At 37.7% G+C, this 15750-nt stretch overlaps 1 protein-coding gene across 1 annotated transcript in view; it reads right to left on the bottom strand.

The window, feature by feature from the left end:
• ADAM10 (ADAM metallopeptidase domain 10) overlaps nucleotides 1-15750 on the bottom strand; it is a 49529-nt gene that overhangs the window by 11605 nt on the left and 22174 nt on the right. The window contains exons 3-8 of the mRNA XM_069866899.1: nucleotides 11701-11819; nucleotides 9819-9977; nucleotides 5250-5353; nucleotides 3692-3841; nucleotides 2548-2640; nucleotides 1765-1948 (exon numbers count right to left, since the gene is read on the bottom strand). Coding sequence (XP_069723000.1) covers nucleotides 1765-1948; nucleotides 2548-2640; nucleotides 3692-3841; nucleotides 5250-5353; nucleotides 9819-9977; nucleotides 11701-11819 — 809 coding nt within the window. The remainder of the gene's footprint in view (nucleotides 1-1764; nucleotides 1949-2547; nucleotides 2641-3691; nucleotides 3842-5249; nucleotides 5354-9818; nucleotides 9978-11700; nucleotides 11820-15750) is intronic.

Here is a 15750-nt window from a genome sequence, read left to right as displayed (position 1 = left end):
GTTGTTTTAGAATAGCTATTAAGTAAAAGCTATTTGGGGCTTTCACTGCACAGACAAGCCCCGATTTCATCGTATTGTAGCACAAGACTAGCAGGTTGCAATGGCCAATACAGGTAGCTTCCATCTACACCCCATTTGTATTTCACTAAGTAAAAAAATCCTCAGTAAAATCACAGGAGACCCTCTTTCGCAGCAAGAGAGTATATACTCTCATACAAAGAGAGTACACTCTTATATGAGAGTATATACTCTCAAGTGCATAGGATTAGCTACATATCCTTGACAGCAAATGTGACTCATTTTTCCACAGTACAAGCTAAAGCTGAAAATGCTTTGGATGTGTGGGTTAATCAGACCCATAGTTAGAAGGTCAACAATCAAGAGCATCACACTTAATTGTTTGGAAAAGTCTCAAAATTATGACTCCTATTTCAACATCGGGCACTATCAGTGTTGGAAAATTCAGCTAATCTATTGCTAACATAAATGGCTTCTAAAAAAGTTTCCTTATCCCATTTAAGCTATGTCAGTATGTGCATTAGGGATGAAAATCTCTCAAAGCAATTTAATTGTTTTCAATTAAATTTAGTTTTGGAAGCAGTGTTTATGGAATGCATATTCCAATTCATCCTGTGCATTCTCAGTCTCTACACTTGACTGGTCAGAGAACCAGTTTCTTATTTACATAGTCCACCAGGGTATTATTTTTCCTGGGGTTCTTCCACAGTCATTAAGTTTAGTCTGCATAGGACCCTCTAATACCTACACTCATGGGCCCAATTATCTCTCTGAACACTCCACTAATACTTACTTGAGTTTTTTAACCTCCTGAAATCAAAATCTGAGTGACTGTCACACCATGACCGCTTTCCACACAGCTCCAGTACTCTACAACCAACATACGCTTTAGAGGGTCGTAATGGATAGCTACACCTCATGAACAGCTTGATGTTTTGGACACAATTACTTGAATTCCATTAAAGCTCTTGATAACGTTCTCATAAAAGCACAAGGCTCTTGCAAAGTCTCACAGAACCCATCGCTCTTCAGCCTAATTCCTTACTGCAAAGAAATCACTCAAGTAGAAACAAGGGAAGACTGTTCCTTCTGAAATTCTGACTCAATTCTGTGAAAGTTCTCACAATTTGGAATTCATGCTGATCTATAATTAAAGAATTTCTATTTACTCAAATTTAAAGACTAACAACTTCCAAATATATAATTTTATACAACTAAGGCGTCCTATAAAACTAATACATGCAGGACAAACGTCTCAAGATGCTGCACACATGAAGAACTTCTTTTCTTCTTTTGTTAATACATTCAGACACATATTTCAGACCCAAAATACAAAACTGGATTGAAACCAATGAGAAGCAGGTCAAGAAGAGTCACACAGTAATTTTTCTCATATCTCCCAGAAAAAGATCTCACTGAATTAACTTTAAATAAATAAAATATCCTACCAATACTACCTAGAAAACCTAAACATTCTGCAGTGTAGTTGTACTACAGAGCGTGAACAAATAATTTTTAAGCTCTGTTTATATACAGCAGAAATAAATTGTTCCTTCTTTCACTTCACTAGTCACTCTAACCTGTCATAAATAAAAAGCCATCCAAATAATACCAATTTTGTCTAACAAAAGAAACAATTTTTTTTTTTTGTCTATATGCTGTCAATTTAAATGACATGGCTTCTACATTTCTTCTTTGTACCTAGAATACTTCATCTCATGGTGCTGAAGGTGTGGATATAATTACCTGAAGGGGCTCCAACCCAAGCAAGACCAAGGACTCCATCATCAAAATCACGGTCTGTAAACACATAGGCCAAGCAATAATCATCATGATTCTGTTCTGAGTTCAGTTCCAGAAACTTTTCCACACCAATGTTTGGAAATCTGAAGGGATTGGAAGAGTCCTTCTCATCTACAGTTGTGTTGATCTAGAAGTAAACAGAAACGAACTGTAGGGCATGATTCATTTTCACTTAACTTGCAATTACCAGCTAAGAGCCTTTCTGTTGTCAATAACTTAATGTTAAACAGTTGAAGATGTTGCTAAAGGTTTACAGGCCTTGATGAATTACTGCCCCAATATTTGGAAAACAAAGTTCTACAACAATTAATTGCATTTGTGTGGTAAATCCCCATTCTCTTATTCCTTTCTTTTTCCTTTCCATCAGTTGCCAAAAGTTTATATTTAGCCTCTTAAACCATCACTTCTAGAAGGAACTTTCAACCTGGATAACCATTATCTATTCTGGTATTAAACTTCCTGGAGAGCAATACAGCCTATTCACTGCACAGTCAACACTACTGAAACATGAGTCGATTCCTATGAAAACTGACTACAACTTAATAACACAATTGCAGGATTTTGGCAATAAACATTAAAACCAAAGAAATGGGTTACGGAACCATTTACTACAGAGACCAAAATCACTGACAACAGATGGTTACAAGTGAATAGCAACAGGACTTCTGAAAAATAAAACCTCCAAGCAATAAGAGTGAAGCTATAAGTACTCCCAAATCAACTTACTCTTATTCGTTTCACCATGAAGCTGATGTTACGGATTCCTGAGAAATCTGTTGACTGGTAAATTGTGTCAATCGCTTTAACGTGGCTGGATATCTGTCAAAAATAGAAGCATCTGCAGTTCAAAAATCTATGCACTATGCCAAGTCAATCTTAAGTAGCAACAACTACAACTATACTTATTTATACAGATTTGAACTCTAAAAGACCTCTTTAATCATATGCTGATGAAAAACAATGGAAATAAATCACTTCATAGCTTTGTTTTTTCCCCCACACGCACAATTCTATCAGCTCTTCAGATACCTATTTGTGATGCCCATTCAATTCCTCGCCATCATGAGGTAGTACTGCAGCTAAAATTGTATTCAAATCACTATATTGCTTTTTTTGAGAAAAATTTACTTGTTACAGCATTGGTAAGAAAAAAATCGCTAATATATCTTTTCCAAGAGCACACAGAAATGCTAACTCACTGAAAATCTGATTTTGGAAGTGACTTCAAAGCTTTGGAAAATATGACTTGAATTGCACACATACACTGTGATGATGAGTAAAAGTCAGATTTGCAAGTGGCACTGAAACTTCAGCCTTCAGGAGAAGTCTATTTATGTGCTAGTTATATTTTTAGCAAACAATCAGCAAAAATGAGAAGTTTTCCAGTTAACAGTATATTGCCAAACGTGAAGCATCTGCCTTTAGCTGCCACTGCCTTTTTAACCTTCCACTACATCAGACACTCCAGGAACAGTTCAGAGACTTCTGAAGGAAAATTTCAAATGGAAGGAGACTACGCAAGAGCTAACACAGAGGCTTGGCAGGCTGTCAAACACAACAGAACTCTTCAGGAAGTATTATTTTCCTAACTAAGAATACAGGAAAGTCAGACTGCGAGTCTCGCTCGGAGATGCTACACAAACCACAGTTGCCATTAACTGAAGAGAGCACAAGTGCCCAGGACTTTCATCACAGATACATAACATCTTATTAGTGAAATAAAAAAAGCTGTTTTAATAGCGTCAAGATCACTGTAACAAATTAAACAAGACATATTGAAGTAAGTAAGCAAAAATACACACAAATCACATTAAATTTATCAGAAATACACATATACAGTAAACTGCTAAAACAAAATGATTGGAAATACCTGTGCAATTACTGCTTCTCTTGTTCCATAATGCTTGTAGAACAGATGATCGGTCTGAATATACAACTGACACGTATTTTTTTCAGCCTGAGTGGCACGCTTTTTTCTTAAAACCTGTGGGCCATTGCTCTTAGGCTCTTCAAAAGGCTTCTACGTATACACAGGAAATTAATATATTAATTTTGTAGATATACATGCTGCACTAATTACCTAAAAATAGCAATGGATTTTTCTAAACATACTCCACTAACACAAACAGATCTTCATTCTTTTCCTTTAATCCACAAATTTTCATGAATTTTCAATAAACTAAGTATGTTATAGCCAGTTGTCAAGCATGCCATCTATTTTTAACGATGTCTCAGTAAAACTCTTCTGTGCTTTTCATTTTTTATTACAAAAGGCAGTCAATGTAAAACAGATTTTTTCATTCATGTGATCTTTGAAGATTTTATTTCTCATTACCCTTTTCTAAAATGAACAAACAGCATAGATTAGGGAAAAAAAGTGCTGTGGGACTTCAACACACCCTCCCTAACGCAGGTTATTTCACACTGTAATTAACTTAGTCAGCTATCTTGGCAAACAGAAATATCTAAACACTTCAGCACAGAACAAATAGCGCACTAAACACAAAGTTGAAATAAAGCTCATTAGTCAGAGCAGTATCTGCTAACACATTTGCCACACAGGTGTTCACTGGTTGATGGCCCACTCTCTCCATGAAGTTTTCCAAGTAAATTTCAGGGAAAGCATGTTATTGTTATCAATACTGAATTGTGTAATACTGTTGAAAAGTCCTAGAGTCACAATGCAAATAAATGCTAGGCTGCTGATGCTATTTAACAAGCCAGATTGCATAGTTTTGTTGGCATACACTTAACTGACACCAAAAAAGGATGCCAAAAGTTGAAACAGCTCAGAACACAGCTAACAGTAAGAGTAATCAATGATTTACTGTTGGAAAGTGTTGAAAATCATCTGGATTCCTGGCAAATGCTGCAAATATGAAGGTAAAGCAACAATTGCAGGACTCTAAACATGTGCCCAAGTCCCTCTGTAGACCACTTACCTCCTATTACAGGCAATCTCCAGCACACTAACCTCTTCAATCTTTCAGTATTGCTACTAAGATCCTCCACACTCATATTACTTCATTTACCACTGAACGCACATGTGTTACATTAGCTTAACTTGAAAATCTAAAAGTTATTACCCTTTAAGGACCAATAGATTACTTGGAGATTAAGGGATCTCAAAAGTCTTCCTTCTTGACTGCAGTAAGTTAAATCCCTCGTCTCAAGCTTGATTTTCTCCCCTATTTAAAATTCCAATTGTTGAAGAATTTGAGATAATATAAGATTAAAAGTATGAACTAGCACATCTATGCTGTAGAAGCAATGAGAAAAAGTACTTATAAGAACATTAGTAAGAAACCTCTAGCAATAATCCCTCACAATGTGGACGGATGATGCTTTTAAAAGTAAGAGGCAGCATACAAGAAACAGGAAGTTTATACTCATTTCTAATCAACAAAACCCATTTGCCTGTGTTATACCTCTGTTGTCGGTTCTTCTATACCAGTCATCTGGTACTTCTGCATTCTTTCAAATACTGAATGATCTGCACAACCTCCTTGTGGTCCATATTTATGTGGATATTCTAAAAAGAGGAAGGCCAGATTGAGTTTTCAAATTCTAAGTACAAGTGCAAAATACGGCTGTATCACTGCCATTTATTCAGTTTGCATTCAACATTGCTCATGTGGTTTTAAGGAAGCATTCTAGCTTTATAGAGTTGTAATTTTTTCATTAAATACTTCTAAGATACATTCTTAGTTTTACAAAGTAAATTGACAACTGCTTCTTAACATCATATGTTTACAGACAGCACACAAAACTTAATGAGTAACCTCTAACATCAGGAGAGCTAGGATTTACATGGGTACTTATTAAAGCTGCTCTTAGTTTGAACTAAAGAAAATTAAACAGAAGTTATCAGAGATAAACTTTAAATCAGCTCCTGCAGGAATCCGTGGAAATTAACTGGAAACATGACTGCCCAGCATATTTTACATCAGCACAAAGTGCCATTATCTGCTGTTACACTTCTATTCAGACTCAGTGGCATTATGACAATTGACAGAACATCGCTAGAAAGAAATGCTCTTGGTGTGCTACACAAAAATTAGCAGCATTTCTTATGCCTTGTTTCACAAAGAGGTTAGGAAATCCCATAAAACATTTTTAATCCTGACTGCCTGCAATCTGAACAAATATTTCTCATGTTTAAAGTGGTTATCTGCTAAGAAACACTTTAAAGCACAACAGTTAAAATTATGAGGAACTGAACACAACACAGTCTGCAACAGCAATTGCCAGAGTTTTCCATGTGCTGGAGAAGACAAATCCCTCACGGAGAGATTTGAATCCATCCTGCTGCACACAGGGGGCAGGTTAGACAGGATAGTTCACTTTGGAGCCACATCTAGCTTACAGAGCAAGTTGCATATAACGCTCTCTTCATAAACGCCCCAAACCATGAAGGCACTGTTCCCGCTTCATCTTTTGAGGTTTCCTCAATCCCCTGCAGCAGTTCAGTTTCTGGAGCTAAGCACCAGCCACGTGGTGCCAGATGACTTGGCCAGTTTTGACCCACACCACAGAAGTCAAGCCCATATTCTTGTGATGCTTTTAAATGGTTTGAGAAGTACAGCTTTCTGCCAGCAACGTGAGATCAAAAGTTTCTTAGCCTATTCTACCACAACCCCATAAACTCATCAAGAGAAAGCACATGCCTTTATGAAATGTTTCTTTACATTGAATGCAGAGTTGTAGGCTTCTAGTTTTACTCCTTTCCATCAGATCTATAAAACAAGAGTTTAACTACAGAATTGATTATCTAATTAAAGAAAATCCACAGGCAAAACCAAATACTTCATTTTTCCCCATTTCCCATTTTCCACTTTCAATTTGTGTACATCTGCCAGAATGTTAAAAAACAGTAAACGATTATAATAGTAATAATAATAAACCTAAAAAAAATAATATAAAGCCTTGTCATTTTGTATTTTCTGATAACCATATCTTATTCTAACTAAATGGCAGATCACTATTAATTATAACTACAGATGCTCAAAACCAATAATTTTTATCCTTTGAAAAAAGGCACTACCTACCAAAAGGGCTCCTGATAACATGATATATTTTCTTCTGCTTGTCAGTAAATAGCATGATCTATTAAGCTTCTAGGTTAACTACTTAACGGGTACTGGTTTTAGGCATCGGGGGCAAGGACAGGACATAAGATTTCCATTAAAAGCTATGAAAATTCAGTACTTCAACAGCCATAGATTTGTCCAATACCAGCAAAAGCAAGAGTCAAATTTTAATTTAAGCAGATATAAAACAATTCCTATCACTGATTTCATTCTAAGCAGTCTGTCACACTGTGCTCCCATGACAACTGCCAAGTAGACCTTCGTTATTAGACAATCACAACAGGAAAAAAGAAAAGAAACCAAGTTCTCAGTAATAATTTGCAATGGTCAGTTCATTCAGCAGATGGGCTTTTCCAAAATTACAAAATACTTTACTTCCTGTTCTCAGTTGTATAGTTGTTCTAAGACCATAGAGATAATTAAACGACCACAATCATTTTCCAGAAGGTCTGAACAGGATTTTTCTATCTACTCTTGATCTGAGGAAACACTGACTTTGGATGTTCCAGTATGAACTCAAGGATACATTTGATACATATGATTTAAATAACAAATATAGTTCCAATGAAAGTTGCAAAAATATTTTAAAAGGAGGAACTGACATCTTTTCAGCAGTAAATTATAAACACTTCAATCAAGAGCAGTTTAGGAACAGAAATAATTCAACTTGTGCTTTGAGTCATGAATAGAAAGCTGTCTTCCACTGGTCACCACATCCACTGTAACAGACAAAAGCTGCCTTATAATGTTGACAATATAATCCCCATTTATAAAAAAATCTTTTGTTTAACTACTGAATAAGAACTCATTGAGATGCTAATCATATGTTGCATTGTGATTTCTGAATAGCACTAAAAAGCATATTGTTTCAAAAGTCTGAAACACGGGTGATGAAAAAATATCCCAAATTAAAGGAAAGACAACATCTTCCCCAGTCTCTCTTGAGTTAGAAACATCAGCATTTCTGTTGCTTTTGTCCTGTGTAAAATACTAGAGGTTTGACCATTTCACAAGAGTTAGCTTTAGATTAGAGCAACATCAACGGATTTGCATGCTTGGTTTTATTTTTCAAGCTACTGTAAAGCTTAGCTTTTTTCAGTTGTTGTTGGGGTTTTTTGGAGCTGCAGTTCAATGAAAACATAGCTCTCACAAAAGGCAAAAACCTTTTAGCATCTAAAGCACTACTCAGAAGGTGACAAGCAGCTGTATACTTCAGATATTTCAGACCACAGAAATCCTACAGGCATATAGGAAAGCAATAAAAAAAGTTCAACTATACAATGAGAATGCATGCCCATCAGACTCTGCATTGACAGCAACCAACAGAAGTGGTGCTTTCTGATAGTGCTGCTTAGAGTTAGCTCCAGCATGGGCTAGTATCAACCATGCTGGGCAAGCAGCAACATTGACTCACCTGGGGAACTGGGAGCCATATAGTACTGCTGCTTTAATGTGGCTCTCTGGAATAGATTTAGAGAATCACCTCTGATAATCTGATTTGGTTACTAACTGATGGTTTTGACGCACTAAATGCACCATCTGAATAATTAAGAAATACATATCCCACTCCCATTCACTTTAGTAAGACGTTACTATGAGCCAATTTAGTCATTAGCTTTTTCCAGCTCTCAAGCAATCCATTTACTCCTCCATCACTTCTACAAAACAACATTAACATTCATAAAATCAAACTATCTGCTTCTTTAAGGTACAGTTCCATTTCTGTCATTTGTTGATAACAGTAAAGAGAGTATTTTTAGTCACCCACTATTTACAGCATAAGGAACTGGGACATGAGAATCTTCCTGCTTGTCTTGCCCCTTGCAAACTGGGCAAATCACTTGACTGCCTTGTGTCCCTTTACATTCCTCCTCCCCCTCTTTTCTACAACAGGCTTAGTAAAACCCTTTGTGAAGCAGACAGTGCCTTATTTACAAAGTGCCATATAAGTGGCAGTCCAGCATTCCCACTATTGAGCAGTGAATTGAACTGTTCGGCAAGAATGAACCAAAGAGCTTAGAAACACGTGCAAATTATTTAGAGAAAAACTGTTATAAAAGACATATCTTACGGTTTCACGCCAGGCTACTGTAATTTTTTTACTACTTTTCCCCACTACTCTCCTGCTACAGCAGCAAACCCTGTAATACTCCAACAGCAGCTAGCAAAGAAAACTGCCTTCTCAGATTGTCACCTACAATGCTCTGTAGAGCTGAAAATTAAACAGATGCTGCAAGTTCTCTTTAAGAATCAAAAGCACTGTATGGAACGCTATCCTATAAAAATATTTTATTCTCAAATATGGGTCTTGTAAGCCCCAGGAAGATAAACATTTAGTCAGTCAGAAAACAAGCAGAGCTCACACTGTACAACTAGATTTCTGGGGCTATATTCTTCAAATTCAGGTGGTATTCCCTGCATACTTCCTCCAGGTGGCTGTGTAAAATAGGACATACTGGATGCCACCACAACTTCTAAAGAGCTCTCTGAAGGCACCTATGACCTACACATGCAAGGGAAGCTTTACTTTCCACAAGTACCATCTTCACTTGATGTATGGAAATGCTTAGTGCCTTAAACTTTAATTTTCTTTTATTCTGCATGTTACAGGAAATCAGTATAAAGCATTTTAAGAATGCATTTTTCAAAAGAAACATGTATCCATTCAGTAGAAAATACACACTTACACTCTTAAACCTGACCACTACAGATTTTTTCAAACGGGGAAATAAGGAAGACTCACTTTGGCTTGCCATAAATTTCTTTCACACCATAACTGTATATGAATCCCTTCAGGACAGCATCATATGCAAACTGAAGTCTCATTTGATGCTTAAAAATGGCTTACAGTTTTTGAAATGAAAAAAAGAAATAATATCATCTGTAGCACTACAAGGAAGTACTCACTGATATCATCTTCATGATAAATGACAGAGTGGAACGGTAGAGTTCTGTCCTTAATATATCTCTCTGCTGGCTCAATATAAAAGGTCCCACTGTAAGTTTGGATGAATCCTTCAAATTTTCCATCAATAACAGACCCATGGGTAAGGCTTCCTTGCTCACCTGTTACAGGAAAAAGTGCATTTGTTTTTGTAAAACTTTCTAAGTTTTTGGTCCCATGAAAACTTCAAGCATAGACTCCACCCAAGGTATTAAGCAGACAATGCCAAAGCACGATACCTGCATAATTATTGTTATGGCATACCAGTTCTTAACTGCTAAAAACCTATATGAACTATGAGTTAATAAGATTCTGGTTAACAGTTGTAAGACACTCTTCCAGAGAGTCTGTGTTTGAATTTTTAAGACTAAGATTATTCAATAGAAACATTTAAAAATACCAAGAGTGTATACTGAACTTCGAAGGCTTTCAAAGAAACGTTTCCCTATACTCAAGATACCCATTCTTCCTATTCAAACATATGCCTCTTAAAATTGTACACTGGTCTAAATGTGGGATGGAGTGCATTTGTATTTGAAACAACTGCAGTCTGGAGAAGTACAACTGTCAAAGTTTAAACAGCTACAATATGCAACATACCCAAGGAACCTTCTCTTTATACAAAAGGATAAAAGACTACTAAAAATATGTTTACATACTCCTCCACTGAGGATGGTTCAGAATTGCACTATCAAACTACAAGAACTGTATTCACTATTATCATTAATTACCACTTATTTCTAATTCATGATTATCATAGATTTTATAAAGCTCGTACACAGTGCCAAAATTTGGAAAAAAGTATCTTGAAGATAAGACATACAACTCGAGAGAGAGTAAAAAGCAGAAAAAGGCTTTAAAGAACACTAATTTTAAGACATTTTTACGTGACATCAGACTCTAGATCTATTAGAACGTGCTCCAGTATCCTCAATTTATAAACTTGGAAATTTCAGAGTACTTGGAAGGCAGACTCTTGATCTGAATGGATATCAAGAATCAACAAGAAAATGGTTTAGTTACTTAACTTTAACTTTGCTCATGATCTTCACAACAAGTACAAAGTTGGTTTGAATGAGATGCATAACAAGGAGCATTAAAAATGAAATGTAGAGTACACCCAGTGAGGAAATCCATGTGGATCCTCTAATCTCATCCCTCAGTAATAAGAGCCAAAAGACTTTGCTGCATTATTTCAGAAAATAAGAAAAAAAAATGCAACAGAAGACCCACACACACCTTAAAAGCCCTTTGACCTACTTAGGTTAAGAGGTAAGTGGATCTACCTGCACATGAAGTACAAAGCACATACTTTTTGCAGTTTAAAACAGTCACTTCAAGACCACAGGACATTACTAACAGAGAACTTCAGGGAGCAGCCCGATTCCTTTCAGAACCAAACAGACTGTATAAACAGGGACAGAGTGAATCTTAACCCTTCTCTTCTTTTAACTCCTTTTAACTCCTTAATTCTCCCCTCTTTTCATTCAATTTTATCTTTTGCATTTACTGAAATTGGGTGTTACCTAAGTACCTGATTTATTTTTTTTAATGCAGACAGCTTTTTCTTTACTTTTTTTTTTAAATGCACCAGACTTCTATGAAGAGTTTGTTCAAAAACAGAGCTGACCTTCAAGTTCCATGGATATGAAAATTATAAGGCAAAATACTCATTTAAGTGACTTACAATGAGAATAAAAGCAGACAGACTTTAAATACATTTAGATGCACTACCAAAGTTTAAGAATGAAGATAACCTAATCATACAGATATTCATTTATTGCACATATTAAAAACTCCTGTTTAAACTGCCTGCATTTCAATCCATTTTAAAGTTTTACTTACCGTAAATGTGTCCAGTGTAAATATGGGACGTATCATAATCAATTACTTGGTTTGATATTTCTACTTTAAAGTCATCACTAAAAAGAGATGTATCTCTCTTCATTCGAAGGTTGAACTGCCTGAAGTGAAGAAAATGAGATGTTAAATGGGCTTTGAGGTTCAATAACGAAGCGCACTAAGCAAAGCACTTCTGATCAACACTTTTGTGCAAATGATTTGCAGACCCTGTAAAATTTATCTATAGAAAATGTTTATAGTGTACAAGAATTAAGACTACATCTTAGGATGCTTTTCTTAAGCAAGATATTTAGATGCTTTTGATTCAAGTAACTGACTTTACAAGACTTAAACCAGAAAACAGGGTTAGACTTAAATGCACAGATCTGAAATGCTATAAATGACTATACACTTGTTCCCATTCCTCTGTCTTCAGGGAAAAAGCAACTATTTCACTTCACAGCACTACAAAGCAGAAGAGACAAGAACAACTATCAGCTTATTTTACTTTCACTGCCAACATTTAAGTAATATAAATGAAATGTGGGTAAGCTAGTTACTCCTTCAACTGAAACTCAAAAAAATAAACAACATTTAATTAAAAAATACTTAAACTGGTATAGTTACATGCACAACTCTAACGAACTTCCCTCGTGGAATGATCTTTTTCAAATTACTACACTACGTTCTTTGATAGAAATCCTATCACTGCTCATCTTTATCTGAAAGATACTATGCTTTCTTGGTACAAAAACGAGGTTGGTTTATTTAAGTCAATCAACGTAACTGAAGTGTTTGAAAATGCCTGAAGTTACATGAATTAATACCCATAACAACCATTACCTTGCTTCAGCATTTCATTTGGTATCCTCTTAAATTTTGTGTAAACACATTGTGCAAATACAGATCAGGCAAGTTGTTAGAACTTCAGTCATTCCAATTTTACTCTTAATTTTCTTTCTATATTCTTCTCTTTCTGCACAATCACGAAACTGAAAGAATATTAGTTATGTCACCTATGTGTTGCACAAAAAGTAACTGATGAGTTGACTATATCTGTGTCAGTCTTCATCTACAAAAACGTGACCAGGCTCTCAGTATACACAGTATATTAATGACAGAGCTGACTTTTCACAGTTAAAACTAGTTTCCATTTGTGCTAACAGAAAAATAACCAAGACAAATAAGCACCCCACTGTAAAATCGATTAAATCTAATTCATTTTTAGAACAGATGAAGCATACACAGAATATTTCAGACTTCACTTGCATGTTAAATAATGTGACACTACAGTAATAAATATTTTGAAACAACTGCACATTAAGATACAAAATTCAAGATCAAAGAAAAAAGCCATGCCTACACTTAAAACCTGGTAAGGGCTCTAGTGACTCATGCCAAGTATTCTGTAAAGCAAGCAGTATTTTGCAATCCAACTATCTTTGGTTTTGTTGCCACAGTATTAATAAAGCTTCAAAGCAGGTGTTCTCCTCTGGTGATGCATTACAGATATCTACTACAAGGTTATGAAACTCTGAGACATGGCTGGTGGATGCAGAAGATTAAACTTCAGCAACTCCCTGTGACTGCTGGGCTTAGCACCAAGCCAACCAGTTTCAGTATGGATGTATGTAATGAGGAAAGATCCTCCTGTTAAGAATGAAGAAACAGTTCACTACAGATGTGCCCAAGTATTGAAGTCACCGAAGAACACACACCAACTAAGTTAGTAGTTCTCCATACGCAGATGAAGGTATGGTTTATGATAGATAGCTATTATTTATGACATTCAACATGGCATTTCTGGACTGCCACTGCTGCCCATCATCTAATCACTCTTCAGGGTCAGTTCCAAGTTGTGCTTAGACAGCTCACACTACAGGTCAGTGCTTCTGGAGGGGCAAAGGGAAGCTTAGCAAAATACCGAATCTCAGAATGGTTCTTCCTTCTGGGCAGGATAACCTTCCACCAACATTACCCTGTAACTTCAAAATGGACTACTACAAGTTATACGCACCAAATAAAGTATCACTACTTCTAAAATTAACAAGCCTCTATGAAGTCTTCCTTTATTTTTCACCTCTTCTTACTTTCTGCATTGGTACATAACTAACACTACAAATTCTAACCCTGTTAATCATCTATCTATTACTCAGAGGGAGATAGACCAGTGGAGCAGTGCCCTCTCACTAACTCAGCGGCTGCTGGAGCTGGTGTGTCTGAACACCACCCACTTGCAAACTGTAAGGTTGGGGCAACAAGAGATGGGGAACTGCAGCAAGTTCCTGCCCCATGAAGGAAACCTGCTCCCCCAACCCAGACAACAAAACTCCAGATCCCCCTGATGAACAAATACGAAGCGCTGCAGGTGGAATCCAACCCTGAGGATGATGGCTCCCACAGCCTAGAATCTTTCCCCAGGCTGCGCCATCCTCAGAAAAACATAAAAACATCCTCCATTAAGAAGAAGAAGAGAGTGATTGTTGTAGGGGACTCCCTCCTAAAAGGAATGGAAGGATCCATCTGCAGACCAGAACTGCTCCACAGAGAGGTCTGCTGCTTACTAGGGGCTTTAGTGAAGGAGTTAGCTAGAAAACTTCCTTCCCTGGTCCAAGAGATGGACTACTGTCCTCTGATAGTATTCCAAATTGGTAGTGATGATATAGAGAACGGAAAACCCAAAGCTATCAAGAGAGACTTCAGGGCTCTTGAGAAAATGATGGAGGGCTCTGGGACTCAAATAGCATTTTGCTCCATTCCAAGGCTAAATACAGAAGAGCAGGAAGTCAAGAAGAAGAATTTGATTAACGCCTGGCACTGAGCCTAGCGCGAGGAGAGGAGCTTTGGTTTCTCTGATCATGGGGTGGCTCACGCACCCCCAGGCTTTCTTCTTAGGGATGGGACACATGTGGTCTCCTAGGGGGGCTAATGCCCTTGCTAAAAATCTAGCTAGGCTCATTAATCGAGTTCCAAATTAGATGTGAAGGGGGAGGGGGATGAGACCAAGCTAGACAGGAGCGAGCCTGAAAGTGGGGCACTGGTGACTCAAAGATGGTGTGCTGGTGAGGACCACCACACAGCACGTGGGGTCGATTATAGCTGGGGATAGTAAGGAAGATACTGGCACTCTGGCGCTAGCTACTCCAACGACCGGGCAATTGGGAATAAACACTATGCCCTCTATGAGGGCTGAAGGTTCGCCAGCCCAGCTGAAGTGCATTTACACCAATGCACGCAGCATGGGCAATAAGCAGGAGGAGTTGGAAGCTGTTGTAGGGCAAGGAGGCTATGATGTCACTGCCATCACGGAAACGTGGTGGGATGACTCATATAACTGGAGTGCAGCTATGGTGGGGTATAAACTCTTCAGGCGGGACAGGAAGGGTAGGAGAGGAGGCGGGGTAGCCCTCTATGTAAGAGAGGGCTTGGATACCGTTGAGATGGATTGTGGTGATGAGGAGATGAAGTGCCTGTGGGTTAAAATCAGAGGAGCCCAAAGGAAGGCAGATTTTGTGATGGGAGTCTGTTACAGACCACCCAGCCAAGAATAAGCAGCTGCTGAGCTCTTCTATAAACAGCTGGGGTTAGTCTCTAGATCGAGGCCTCTTGTTCTCGTGGGAGACTTCAGTCTTCCAGATATCTGCTGGAAGTACAATACAGTAGAAAGGAAGCAGTCCAGGAGGTTCCTGGAGTGTGTGGAAGACAACTTCCTCACACAGCTGTTGAGCAAACCGACAAGGGAAGGTGCCCTCCTGGACCTGCTGTTTGTGAACAGAGAAGGCCTTGTGGGGGATGTGGCAGTAGGAGGATGCCTAGGACAAAGTGATCATGAGATGATAGGGTTTTCTGTTCTAGGTGAGGTGAAGAGGGTGGTTAGCAGGACAGTCACACTAAACTTCCAGAGGGCAGACTCTGGACTGTTCAGAAGGCTGATTGGCAAAGTCCCATGGGAGACAGTACTTAAAGGCAAGGGAGCCCATGAGGGCTGGGAGCTCTTCAAAAAGGAAATCCTAGCAGCTCAGGAGAAAGCCATCCCCATGTTCTGGAAAAAGA

The sequence above is a fragment of the Phaenicophaeus curvirostris genome, chromosome 12 (genome assembly GCF_032191515.1).
Source record: "Phaenicophaeus curvirostris isolate KB17595 chromosome 12, BPBGC_Pcur_1.0, whole genome shotgun sequence".
NCBI lineage: Eukaryota > Metazoa > Chordata > Aves > Cuculiformes > Cuculidae > Phaenicophaeus > Phaenicophaeus curvirostris.
The sequence above is the reverse complement of the archived record's forward strand: the minus strand, read 5'-3'. Positions and strand labels throughout refer to the sequence as shown.